The sequence below is a fragment of the Monodon monoceros genome, unplaced genomic scaffold (assembly GCF_005190385.1).
Source record: "Monodon monoceros isolate NGI ecotype Baffin Bay Population unplaced genomic scaffold, NGI_Narwhal_1 Super_Scaffold_3, whole genome shotgun sequence".
NCBI classification, from domain to species: domain Eukaryota; kingdom Metazoa; phylum Chordata; class Mammalia; order Artiodactyla; family Monodontidae; genus Monodon; species Monodon monoceros.
Genome location: NW_021703780.1, coordinates 95,699,453 through 95,713,467, shown reverse-complemented (window position 1 = coordinate 95,713,467; position 14,015 = coordinate 95,699,453). Strand labels below are relative to the sequence as shown.

At 44.6% G+C, this 14,015-nt stretch overlaps 1 protein-coding gene across 2 annotated transcripts in view; it reads right to left on the bottom strand.

Moving 5' to 3' along the window:
• Window positions 1-6,911: 6,911 nt before the first annotated feature.
• The window catches only part of VHL (von Hippel-Lindau tumor suppressor), a 7,237-nt gene continuing 133 nt past the window's right edge, over window positions 6,912-14,015 (bottom strand). Inside the window, exons 1-3 of one of the 2 annotated variants that reach the window (XM_029242627.1) lie at window positions 13,981-14,015; window positions 13,737-13,920; window positions 6,912-10,216 (exon numbers count right to left, since the gene is read on the bottom strand). The exon at window positions 13,981-14,015 is cut by the window's right edge and continues 133 nt beyond it. In XM_029242627.1, coding sequence (XP_029098460.1) covers window positions 10,020-10,216; window positions 13,737-13,920; window positions 13,981-14,015 — 416 coding nt within the window. In that variant the 3' untranslated portion in view covers window positions 6,912-10,019. Of the gene's footprint in view, window positions 10,217-11,521; window positions 11,645-13,736; window positions 13,945-13,980 lie in introns of those variants that run through there. The other variant, XM_029242628.1, reaches the window with a different exon arrangement.

The window sequence follows — 14,015 nt, the reverse complement described above, 5'->3', positions numbered from 1 at the left end:
TGGGTCTTCGTTGCTGCACGCAGGCTTTCTCTAGCTGCTACGAGCAGGGGCTACTGTTCATTGCAGTGCGTGGGCTTCTCACTGGGGTGGCTTCTCTTGGTGCAGAGCACGGGCTCTAGGCCAGCGGGCTCAGTAGTTGTAGCTCACGGGCTTAGTTGCTCCACAGCATGTGGGATCTTCCCGGACCAGGGCTCGAATCCATGTCCCCTGCATTGGCGGGCGGATTCTTAACCACTGAGCCACCAGGGAAGTCCCTAGACTCTGATTTTAAGGGCTAATATTTATTGAGCAGCTACTATGTGCCAGGGACTGTTCTAGGTGCTGGGGTTCCCTCTGAAGAAAAAAAGGACAAAATCCCTGCCCTGGAGGAAGACACACAATAAGCAGTAAAAATGCTAAATAAGTAAATAATTTAGCACTGTAGAAGGTGATAGGTAATGTTAGGGAATAAAAATAGATTATAGTAAAAGAGAGCAGGAGTAGCTAATTGCATTATTCATTGTCTTAGAAGGTGATAAATATTATTGGGGCAAAGCAGAATATGGTAAGAGGAACTGGGGGGCAAAGTGAATTATTGAATAGGGTAGAAGGAGAACATAATCACTAGTATTTATTAAGCATTTATGACGGGCAAACTTCACCAAGGTTGTTTTACTTACTCCTCACAATGACCTTATGTGTTACCCCCACTCTACAGATGAGGAAACTGAGGTACAGAGAAGTCAAATAACTTGCCTAAAATCATACAGGTACAAAGTGGCAGAGCTGGGATTTGAACCCAATCCGTCTGACCACTAGCTACAAGCTGCCTCGTTATTGCAATAACTACCATTTATCTATACCTACAATGTGCTTTGCATAAATCATTTTATGTAACTCTCATAAGCCTATGCTTTTACACAGAAGTAAATGGGTTCCAAGAAGTTAGGCAGTATCATCTAAGGCACATAAGCAACTAGAGCACCACTTTGCAGCTACAAACATCAGCTATGGAAAGAAGAAGGAAACTAAAAGGAAAGTGAGCAGCCCTGAGAACAAGCCCCAGCTCTGCTACCAACAGGTTTTGCGACCCTGGACAACTCATGTCACTTCTCGAGCCTCGCTTTCCACATCCTTAAAGTGGGACTAATCATTCCTCCTGCTTAGAGCTATGAGTGAAGGAATTGGATTAAATCAGTTTACACAATTATAAACACATTAGTTTATAAACAATCGCTCATATATTGATTAAATCAATTTAGACAGGTCTTCCTTGCACAGAGAATGCGATCCAAAAATGGTAGTCGCCATTGATAATATTGAAAAAGCGCCCACAGGCCTTGGGGTCCTATCGGGATTTGGGTCCTAGTTCAGTCACTGTCTCTGGTTCTTCATCCTTGAGCCAGTTTGCAGTTTTTTCTTTTGTAAATTGGGTATCCTGCTCCACCCACTTCGAAGGATTTCTGTGACGTTTAAACAGACCCCAAAATGCTCGGGGTAAACTGTAAAGTGCTGAGCCCCATAAGGAATCACTATTATGTGAGTGTACCTCCTTGGTGTTTGACATGGGGTGCATTCCAGCGCTCCAAGACTGCTTTTCAGGGGAAGTCTCGTGTTGCAGCAGTGGTTGAAGGAGGAATTTGAGGTAGAAGAGCTCCAGGAATGGTCTGACGGAGGCTGAGTGGAAAAAGCACCTACCTCCCAGGTGCAAGGGGCAAAGGAGGATAAGGGTCCTTCTTTTTCTCTCCTCTATTTGCAGAGTCCCGGCCTGCTTTCCCCTCTGCTGCAAGCACAGAGCCACTGTCCCTTGTAGTGCTTTTACCCTAGGGCCAGGGGGCCTCTTCCCCTTGGTGAGGCTTTATAACCACAGCAGGTTCGCAACAGCCTTGGCCCGTCCAGGAGACAGGTAGGCCGGGCAGCCCCTCTCTCTCTGCTGCCTCCTCCGGCCCCTGGTTGCAGTGTTCCTTCTTGCCCAGCTCCAGGGCTTGCGACCTGAGTCCTAGGATTCTTTCCTGCAAAGACGATTGAGTAGTTCTGGGCCTAACTAAGCAGGCCATCTTAGGCACATGTCTTTGTCCCCATTCTTTAGAATATGTTCTTCAAAGTAAGGTCCTTGCTATCACTAATTAACAGAGTTGCCACTCACCTATCAAGTACCAGGCATTTAACACATATTATCTGGGATCCCCACAACGACCCTACAGGGTAGGTTTATCATTCCCATTCTACAGATGGGGAAACTGAGGCTCAAGTCAATTGTAACTTGTCCAAGCCAAACTGGCCAAGTGACAAGATTCAACCCAAGTCTGATTCCAAAGGGAGGGCTCTTTGTGCCCTATTATATCACCTCACCCTGAAAAATTTCCTGTGATCCTGCACACATGTCTTCTCCTAATTCGCTTTTCTGTGACCAACAGCCTCCACACCAGGATCAGTTAGAAAGTTATTGAGGCCGAATGTAATTAGTGATATAGTGTGCCATTTTGACCTGTTCATGATTAATTCCCTTGAAGTTACAATCAGAGGTTTGCAATCCCTGCTACACCTTAGAATCAATCATCTGGGAGCTTTAAAAAGACTCTACAGGCCCAGCCCTACCTCCATCCAGAGATCCAGGGGCCACTGTTCTGGGCTGGGACTCAGGCACTAGCATTTCAAAAAGCTTCTCGGGTAGTTCTACTTATGTGCCAGCAGAGTTGAGGACCCATGTGACATCAGGAAGATGGGCATGAAGGAAGGCTGATGAAAAGGAAATAACCACAGTAAGGCTTTTCTGTGTACTTTGCACATATTTTTTCTTTTCTAATAAAAATAACTTTATTGGTTTTTCTGATAGTACATGATCACTGTCTGAAAAAAGGAGTGAATTAAGAAAAAACCCAGGGACTTCCCTGGCGGTCCAGTGGTTGGGATTTGGCCTTCCAAAGCAGGGGCTGCAGGTTCGATCCCTGGTCGGGGAGCTGAGATCCCGAATGCCTCGCGGCCAAAAAAAACAAGACATAGAGCAGAGGCAGCATTGTGGCAAATTCAGTAGAGACTCGGAGGATGGTCCACATCAAAAAGAGAAAAAACCCAGTCCTAGCCTTTCTTCCTCCTGTAGAGGGGGAACGCCAGTTCCCTCTTCTGTGTTTCTCCTTACCTTTGTAACCGAGCAGGACCCTGTGGGGCCTTCCCAGAACAGACACCCCGCACCCCTGCCACCCCCAGCATCCTCTGCCTGTCTTTTGTCTGTAGAAAACCTTTAGCCCCCTAGGCCTTCCTCGAGTTCCAAAGAGTGAATTTAATCAGCAATGTGAGAAAATGCAGAAAGAAAGGGGAACAGTCAAGCATGACAAAACAATAACAGTTTAGCCATTAAACAAAGTTGAGGACTTTTAGCTCCTCCTCAAGGGCTATAGGTAATATTCTGAGCCAAATTCTTTGAACGGTTTTGCAGATACTAAAACCCCCACCAGGTGGAAGAAGTTAACCTTATGCTGCCCACAAGCACGTAGACCCCAGACCAGTTGGGACCAGAAGGTTGATGTTGTTGACTCCCAATTATCTCATCCCCAACCAGTCAGAAGAGTGTCCACTAGCTGACCACACACCCCACAACACCCCCTCCCTCACACTGTCTTTAAAAACCTTTTCCCAAAAGCCTTCGAGGAGTTCAGGGTTTTTGAGCACTAGCCACCTGGACTCCTTGCTTGGCGCCCTGCAGTAAACGCTGCACTCCCCTTCACCACAACCGGGCATCAGTAGATTGGCTTTACTGCACGGGGCAAGCAGACCCAAGTTTTGTTCGCTGACACTATTACACACAACACGTCACTTCTGACACTTCTGGTCACCAAATGGAGGAGAGGGGGTAGTTTCCCCACAACAAGCAATTCTCTGTGACACCAGCTGGGTGTCTTACAATTAAACTTAATTCTAACACTATCTACCTGGAGATAAGTGTCAGATCCCACAGGTTAAGGGCTCAGTTCTGCAAGACTGCCCCCAACCCCCCTTCAGATGCCAGTCCCAAGTAGTAGGTCCCCAAGTTACCTATAACTTCCGTCCAACTTGGCTACAAATCAGAGGTTCCCAGGACCCCTCCTCAAGTTCAATTAAGTTGCTAAAGTGGCTCACAGAACTCATGGAAACACACTTACCAGTTTATTAAAGGATATGATAAAGGATACAGATGAACACCCAGATGAAGAGAAATACAGGGTGAGATCTTTGAGGGTCCTGGGCACAGGAGCTTTGGTCCCAGTGGAGTTGGGGTGCATCACCCTCCCAGTGTGGGTGTGTTTGTCCCCCTGGAAGATCTCTGAACCCCCTACTTTGGGAGTTTATGGAGGCTCCGTCAAGTAGGCATGATCAATTATGAACCTCATTTTCAGCCCCTCTCCCCTCTCTGGAGAAGGCTGGGGTGGGCTGAAAATTCCAAGCTTCTAATGATGGCTTGGCTTTTCTGGTGACCAGACCCCATCCCAGAGTCATCCAGGAGCCCACCAGAGTCCTCTCGTTAGAACAAAAGGTGCCCCTAGTGATCTTATCACTTAGGAAATTACAAGGGCTTTAGGGGCTCTGTGCCAGGAACTGGGGCAGAGACATATCTATATCTATATCTATATCCATATCTATGTCTATGTCTATATATCTATATCTATTCCATTATCTCAATTATCTCAGAGAGACAGACACAGAGAAAGAGAATGAACACCTTCCCATAATTTCATCCTGGATGGGCCACCATTATTAATACTTTGCTGTATATACTTTCACATATTTTTAGACCTCTATAAAATTAATTTTTAATATAAAAAATTTTAAAACAATTAATTTTCTGTAAATGTTTTTCAATTAATAACAGTTTTTCATGTCCTTAAATAAGCATCTACCTTTTCCTTTTTAATAGTTTATTTAGGAGCACCATACTTTATTTGGCCAACTTCCTATTAATGTACATTTATTTCCAGTATTGGGGTCTGTTCCAGAGGGGTCTGCTTTCTCATCTACAGGAAGGGTAGGGAAGTCCTAAAGTCTATCAAGGAAAACCATAAACCAATAGTTGGAAAACTGCTACCCCGAGGACACACCAGACCCCCCCTCCAAATTCCCCCCACTCTCTGCAGTTGCTACAGGACAGGGTAATCCAGAACTGCTAGAATAACCCTCCCCTTTAGTTCCCACCTGATGCTTCTGAGCACTGGATAACTGCAGCATGAGTTCTCAATATTCCCGCATTGGACCGGGGTATCTGATCACCCTCCTCCAGGTGAAGAATGTCATCTCATGTCCTCCCTAGCAAACTGCTGCTAGGCTATCCTTTGCCCAATTAACTCTCCTTCAATTTATCTGAGGATAAAATGGTTCGCTATGATTTCCTCTGGGTTTTTCAGAAGGATTTGCAGGGACAGCCCAGTCCTCAAGAACTCAACTTCTCCCAACTGGAACAAAACAATCTTCTGTGTTTTCTACCTGAATATGGAGAGAGCTTATTGCTATTTAGTGTAAGTTAAGCCAAGTCGTACTCTCCTGAGGTTTCATGTTCCAAACTCTGAAACTAGTTTTGTGGGTTTCTCTCTCATTTACCTATCCAGTACTATTGCCCCTTTTGGTTATCACCACAAGTATATTTCATTCTTCTGTGATCTGCCAATGGATTACTGGGTATGTGTGGTGATGGGGGAAAGTCCCCAGGAAAATGTTCTGTTGGGGCAGGAGCTTAGGTGTGCTGACAGAATGGGGAAACAGTGAAAGGGTATCAGGCAGCTCAGTGACTAGCATAGAGTAGGGCTGAGGTGCCAAGAACGGGATACAGAAACCTAGCATGAAAGTATCTGAAAAGTTCACTGGTGTTCCTATTTCAAGAATGCAAAACACTGGTATCTATTTCACGGCCTTAGTGAGCTGAGTACCCTGTTGCTGTTTTTATCACATTCTCAATATAAGTCCTGGTGAGATATTAACCACTTGTTTTTTAATAGACTATTTTCTAGAGCAGTTTTATGTTCACAGCATAATTGAGAGGAAGGTACAGGATTTCCTATATACCTCCTGCCCCCACCCCCACCCCCACCCACACACCCCCACTCCCCCAACAAAGTCTCCTTTCCATTATTAACACCTGCCCCTGCCAGGGTGGTACCTTTGCTACAATTGATGGACCTACATTGATACATCATTATCACCCCAAGTCTACCGTTTACCTTAGGGTTCACTCTTGGTGTTGTACATTCTGTGGGTTTGGATGAATTTATAATGATATATATCCACTATTATAACATCAGACAGAATAGATTCACTGCTCTAAAAAATTCTGTGCTCCACCTATTCATCCCCCCCTCTCCCCCTACCCCTTATTTTTTTTTTTTTTTTTTTTTGCAGTACGCGGGCTTCTCACTGTTGTGGCCTCTCCCGTTGCGGAGCACAGGCTCCGGATGCGCAGGCTCAGCGGCCATGGCCCACGGTCCCAGCCGCTCCTCGGCATGTGGGATTTTCCCGGACCGGGGCACGAACCCGCGTCCCCTGCATCAGCAGGCGGACTGTCAACCACTGCGCCACCAGGGAAGCCCACCCTTACCCCTTTTTATTTATCATTTATTTTTAACAAAGATGACAGTATTTTTTTTAATTTTTATTTATTTATTTATTTATTTTTGGCTACGTTGGGTCTTCGTTGCTGTGCACGGGCTTTCTCCAGTTGCGGTGAGCAGGGGCTACTCTTTGTTGCGGTGCCTGGGCTTCTCATTGCAGTGGCTTCTCTTTATTGTGGAGCAGGGGCTCTAGGTACATGGGCTTCAGTAACTGTAGCACGTCGACTCAGGAGTTGCGGCTCGTGGGCTCTAGAGTGCAGGCTCAGTAGTTGTGGTGCATGGGCTTAGCTGCTCCGCGGCATTGGGATCTTCCTGGACCAAGGATCGAACCCGTGTCCCCTGCATTGGCAGGCTGTCTACTTTCACTTACTAATATGCATTTAAATTTCCTCCGTGTCTTTTCACGGTTAACAGCTCACTTCATCTTAATGCTGAGTAATATTCCATTGTATTAGAGTTATTCCATTATATCACAGTTTATGTGTTCATTCACCTACTGAAGGACATCTTCGTTGCTTCCAAGATTTGGCAATTATGAACAAAGCTGCTGTAAACATCCATGTGCAAGTTTTTGGACATAAGTTTTCAACTCCTTTGAGTAAATACTAAGGAGCACAATTACTGGATGGTACAATAAGAATATGTTTTGTAAGAAACCACCAAACTGTCTTCCAAAGTGGCTGTACCATTTTGCATTCCCATTAGCAATGAATGAGAGTTCCCGTTGCTCCACATCCTCACCGGCATTTAGTATTGTCAGTGTTCTGAATTTTGGCCATTCTTTTTTTTTTTTTTTTTTGGCCATTCTAATAGGTGTGTACTAGTATCTCACTGTTGTTTTAATTGGCAGTTCCCTGATGATATATAATGTGGAGCATCTTTTCATATACTTAGTTGCCACCTGTATGAGGTGTCTGTTATGGTTGGTTCTATTTTCATGAAAAAAAACAAAAACAAACCACCTGTGTTCCAACTGTGAATGCTTTTTTTCTTAATACTTTTCTGTAGAGCTTAAATTTTTTACAGTGATATTTCATTTTTACAAGAAAAATAAAGCTAAAAGAAACAAAGTTTTAAACAAAATCCAGTGCTGGAAAGAGAAGGGACTGAGAATGAAAGCAGATTTCTTGCCTTTGTCCATCCACACAGCACCCCCCCCCACCCCCCTTAAGCCTTTAAGCAAACATGGTCTTCACACCTCTCCAAGAGAGAAGAGCCTGGCAAATGACACCACCACACCTTACCTATTTCCTTTACTTAGCACCATTTAATGTATCCAAAAAAGCTTTTTTTTAAGTCAAAATAGATAAGATCACAGTTTCTTAAAAGTAATACATTTAATACATTCTTAAGATTTCAAATGAGTACATACATGCTATAGGTTTTCAATCTTCCTTGGACAACACAAAAAACACAGTACTCAAATTGCAAGTTTTGACAGGAACATGAAATCTCATTTTGACACAAAGACAGGTTTAAAAAATAATAAAACCAACACTGAACTAATCGAGCACCAGCAGGCTTCCTTAAATCTCCCATCCTATCCCACTTTCGAAATCATATGGCTGCCTCTGTACCAGCATTTCTTCTTCCCTACCCAACAATTCGACAAAAAAATTAGATGAAAAATTACAGGTGTGTCACTGAATGAGTACCACAACAGGCTAAAGAAAAACAAAAAAGCCCACTTACTTGCTGAATGTTGAAAGAGGAGAATAAGATTAGGTGGGAAAACTGTACGGCGTTTGATTCATTCGCTTCACTCTGATATCAGAGCATAGGAACTGTGCTCAAAGGAACTAATAAAGATGCCAAGAAATATCCCAACATTATTTATAAAAGGAAGGCTGCACTCATGTCTATGAAGAGCTTATAATACCATGGAAAAATATGTAAGTTATAAAGTTAAATGAGAAAGTAGAATACAAAACTTTATATTCAGTATGATCTCAACTACTACGTAAAACCAAGCCAAAAAAAGGCTAAAAGTTCAAAATGTTAAGTTAGTGGTTGTATTTAAGTAGTGTACCTAATTGGATCTTTTCTCTTCCTTTACTTTTCTGTCTCTTCCAACACTTTCTCTACTGGAGAGTTTTGTTTTTAGTTTTTTGGTTTTTTTAACGATTAGCTACCAAAATGGAGGCCTGATAGAAGTATTGAATTTAATGAATTTAAGTCCAGCCTATCGGAAAGGATCTGTACATGTATAAAATTAGAAAACATTCCAGGCTACCCTCTGAATCCACAGTGTGTTAGCAGTAACTTCCAAGAGGCTGGAGGGCTTTGTCCTCTCCTCCAGCCAGGTGCAAAGTGTCACCAGATCCTGCCTGATGAAAAACTGCTGAATCGAACAAAAATGTCATGGATTTACAAAAAGGAACAGAAGTACCCACATTTGGCAAAAACCTATTTATAGTACAGGAGTAGCTCTTTTTTTTTTTTTTTTTTGCGGTACACGGGCCTCTCACTGTTGTGGCCTCTCCCCATTGTGGAGCACAGGCTCCGGACGCACAGGCTCAGCGGCCACGGCTCATGGGCCCAGCCGCTCCGCGGCATGTGGGATCTTCCTGGACCGTGGCATGAACCCGTGTCCCCTGCATCGGCAGGAGGACTCTCAACCACTGTGCCACCAGGGAAGCCCCCTTTTTTTTTTTTTTTTTAGGAGTAGCTCTTTAATACTATGATTAAACAAGTATCTCCTATCTTCTGTGCACATAGCAAGTTTCAAAAAAGCTATCATCAATAAGAACTGTAGAAAGCTAATCCTGGCTTAGAAACAGAAATAAAACAGCTCTGCGACAACAGTGGGCAGAGAAAAGCCACAACTTAGAAAATTATAAAAACTGCTTTCTATAAAATTGATGCCCTTTAAAACATTTGTTTACTGTATATACTTTAAGGTCCCCACTACCACCCGCCCTCAAAAAAAGGGTGAAAACCTCTAACACTTTCTACCAAAGTAGCCACTGGTTTGTTCATTCAATAAACACTGAGGAAAGGCTCATAACGTGCGAGGCACTGGAGTCTCGAAGAGCAGACCACTATGCCCCTGTCCCAATGACATCTTGGTCTCTCAGTGTGGGACGCGGGGACATCACCAACCACAACACAGGAATGAAAAGCAGATGTCACTGCTTTCCTACGACTCAAGAATAAGCTACAATTCTCACTCAATTACTTACACAAAAGTCCTTACACAGAAACTTCCCTGACTCACTAGGAGGCAAAAATGCAACTACTTTACCTTCATAAATACTTCTAGAAGGGACAGGCATTAAATTACATTTTGTGATATTTGCCCTTAAACATCACAGCGCCCAGTAGTGAGGTCAGTTAACTTTCTTTTAAGCAATGGAGCTTTTTGACTCCAAGAATGAGACACTTTGAAGCCGAGAAAAAGTGACCAGTCCTAGGTCTAGATCAAGACTTGTCAGGACTGTCAAAAGCCGAGACCCAGGAGTGTAAATTTCAATTAAAATCTTCAGTCTCCTCTGCCATCCGCTGATTTTCAATATGCTCCTGGGTCAACCGCTCCAGGTCCTTCCACACATTTGGGTGGTCTTCCAAATCTTCGTAGAGGGATCTCGCGATGTCCAGTCTCCTGTAATCCTCAGGCTTGACTAGGCTTCGCACAACCTGGAGGCACCGCTCTTTCAGGGTATACACTGTAAGGGCAGAAAACCGACTCTCAGCAGCAGACTCAGGCCTGAGGACAAGGGCTGAGTGAGACGCTTTGCCGACCGTGGCAATTACATTTGCAACAGCTGGACCTCGCTTTGGACAAAAAAAGTGAGTACATGGGTTGTGGCAGAATGTAATGTGATGGCCGCAACAGACATCCCACAGTATTCATGACCCTGTGTAGGGACTTTCCTCGAGAGTGGGCTGGGCCTGGGATGTGCTTTAACTAACTGAATGTGGGCACAGTGACGCTGTGGCGATTCTGGGTCTCAGCCTTAAGAAGCCCTGGCAACGTTCGCTTTTACACTCTCAGGAGCCCTGAGCTACCCAGCAGGAGAGACCACACAAAGAGGGCCAGGCCCTGAGATGACCCGGGAGAGAGGCCCAGGCCCCAGCCAACCTGCCAGCAGAAGGCAGTGATCACCAGTGAGCAGAATAACCACCGAGCTGAGCTCTGCCCCGGCTGCAGAATTATAAACAAATAAAATGGTTGTTGTTAGGTTGGGGGTAGCTGTCACACAGCAATAGATAACCAAAGAAGTGTGTAACTGGATTTTGGGGGAACTCAAATCCTATTTTAAACTTACCGGGGAACTTACTCTTTAAAGGTCTCCTTTAAGGCAAAATTTCCTACATTTAACTTACCAGTGCTCACTTCTGTATACCCACTGCCTTAAAGCAGGATCTAAATACACATACTAGTTTGAACCCTACATACACATACTCGTTTGAAGCTGCAGGTATTTGGGTTTTTTTAACCCAACAGATCATCAGTTTCTAAGGGTTCAACCTAATAAAATCACTTGAGTTTTAAACAAGTGGTAAGCTGTGAAGCTAATGTTCAATGTGGTGATTCTTCTTAAAACCCCTGATTGACACAGTGACCTTGACTGGGTTAAATTACACCGAAAGATACAACACTAGAAGTCAATAAATAAGCCATGATATCTCATTCTCTACACCTTTTTTTCTCCTGAGACTCCAGGGCATAATTCTGCTCCAGGGCCAGCGAAACAAAATGCATTCATAATTCTACAATCAAGTATTTTAACTTAGCCCACCCTTGACCAGCCCAAAGAGCTTCTGAGATACCACGACATCTTTGTCCAACATACAGCATACAAGTAAATTACTTCCACTTTATTCATGGTGGAGAATAGGACGCAGAAAGGTTGGATACCTTGCTCAGCATCAGGCAAAAATCACTGACTGGGCTCCTTCAAGTGACCTATCCTCTACTTAGGATACAACAGCCTATCCTTTTAAAAAGTAAGATGGAACATCAGTACCTGGCAGTGTGATGTTTGCAAAAATAGGCTGTCCATCAACATTGAGAGACGGCACAAACAGCTCAGTCTGGTTAACTAGGAGCCCATCAGATGTCCCAGCATCTCGGAAGAGCCAAAGATGACCTGTTCAGACAAGCAAAGGTTAAGGAGCCACACACCTATTTCCTTCATCTCCTCACTCTGACACTGAAAATACCTGCCTCTCATTCTGCTTAAATACCATACAAAGCCATTCCAATAACGTCATTTTATTTAGTCCTCACAAAAGATCCAGGTAAAGATGAGAAAAAAAGGTCTGAAAATGCCAAGTGACTTGCTCAAGGCAACAGGGACAGTAAGGAGAAGGGCAAGTATTCCAGCGAGGCTCCAAAACCCAGGCCCTCTCTGCTATCTTGGTGCAAAAGCAAAGTACGGGAACTGCAAATCACACCAAAGGCTGCAAACTAAAAGGAGAGAAAAGGTCACCAGCTCCTCAGAACTGTGCTTCTCAAAAGCAAGAAGATACAAAAACATCACGTTGAAAGAAAAAAGCCAGACAGAAAAGGGTACATTCTGTAGAAAGAGATAAAATTAGTCAATGGTGTGAAAAATCAGAAGAGTGAAAGGGGTAGGAGAGAACTTTCTGGGGTGACGAAAATATTCTGATCTGTAACTTGATCTAGGTGTTGTCAAAACCCATCAAACCCTAAGACATCTGTATTTTACTCTATGTAAATTATACCTGAATTTAAGAAATAAACACATCTTATGCAAAAAAAAAAAAAAAAAAGAGAGAGAGAGAGGGGCACTTGGAAGGAGACAAAATTCCAGGGCTAAGATTCTGTTTAAGGAGGGGGGAGGCTGCCTCAGAATAAAAAACAGCATGTGTTCCTGGGGCATAAATTTACTTGAAGATTTGGTGGTAAAATTTAAGAAATGTAAAGTAGGAAGTAATTTTTTTTTTCTTGTAGTAACATATACATAACATAAAACTATTAACCATTTTTAAGTGTACAGTTTAGTATCGATAACATTAAGTACATTCACGTGGTAATTTTTTTTTAATGTTTATATTAAATCAGGCACAGATAAATTTTGGAGAAGAATACAAAATTCACACAATTTCCTAGATAAAATAGGAGACTACAGAAATGTTAATGCCTGGAAGAACTGCGTTGTTCCTCATTTAATATTAGCAGAACTTCGGTGTAAAAGTTTGAAGAGCATTATTGAGTATGCGACCCTCAAGGAAAAGAGATCCATTAGGATCCTCCGAGGAAGAGAGTGAAAATTTAGCAAGCAGTAACTTCGCTTCTTGAAAACCAAGGGAAGATTACTGCCACTTTATGCAGTAAGGCCTAGACAGCCCCAATCTGGATTATTACAACAGTTTCCTAACTGCTACCAGTACTCCTCCCCCTCCAAACCACTTTGCAACCTGGGTAAGCTTTTCAGTATTAAATCAGGCAATGTCATTTCCCTGCTTAAAAACTTTCAATGGCCCCCATTTCCCTAAGGGTAAGATCACCTTTCAGACTTCCTCTCCCACCATTCCATACCCTCTCCCCTTTCCCAGGCTCCAGGTGTTAGCCCATGCTGTTCACTCTGCCTACAACTCTCCACTCCGGTCTTCGGTTAGTAAGATCCCATTCATCATGCAGGATTTCCTTTCTTCTCTGCGAAGTTCCAACTCAAAGCACACACCCCTCCCTTTCACTGAGCAGGTGCCCTGCTGTGCTCCGTTCCTATGGCAGCAATTATGACACTGGCTTGTTCTTAACTAATGCATTTGTCTCGTCTCCCCCACTTGACCGCGATCTCCATGAAGGCAGGGACCCTATGCGGACGTGGCCCACTGGGCACATCGGAGAATGTGGGATTCTCCCATTCACGGACTGAACAAATGGGCGTGAGGGATGGAATACACGTGGGGTCGATCATCAAATGCAAATTATGCACTCTTAAAAGAAGAATGCTCTGTCACTAGCTGCGTCTACTTGGATCTGTCACAACCTCTCTGGGGCGTCAGTTTCTCGAGTGTAAAATGGGAATAATAATGACAACAGCACCTGCCTCCCCGGATGGGGCGGGAATTCGGTGAGATCGAGCCACCGTTATCGTTATCAGGCCTAGAGTGCTGGGCAGCGCGCTGGGCACAGCTCAGCACCGGGCTCGTTGAGGCCAGGACAAGGGGGCGGCGCGGCCGGGCGCGACTGGACGACCGCGGCCCGCCTACCTCGGTAGCTATGGATGCGGCGGCCCGTGCCGGGGGGCAGCGTCGGGTAGGGCTGCGGCTCGCCGTCGAAGTTGAGCCACACGGGCAGCACCACGCGCGGGCTGCGGTTACAGAAGATGACCTGGGACGGCTCGCGAGTGTTCACTGAGCGCAGCATCGGCCGCGGCCGCCCAGCCTCCATCTCCTGCTAGGAGCCGGGCTCCTCCGTGTGGGACTATTCCTAACCGCACTGCTCCGCGTCCGCCTCCTCCGCGTCCGCCTCCTCCGCGTCCGCCTCCT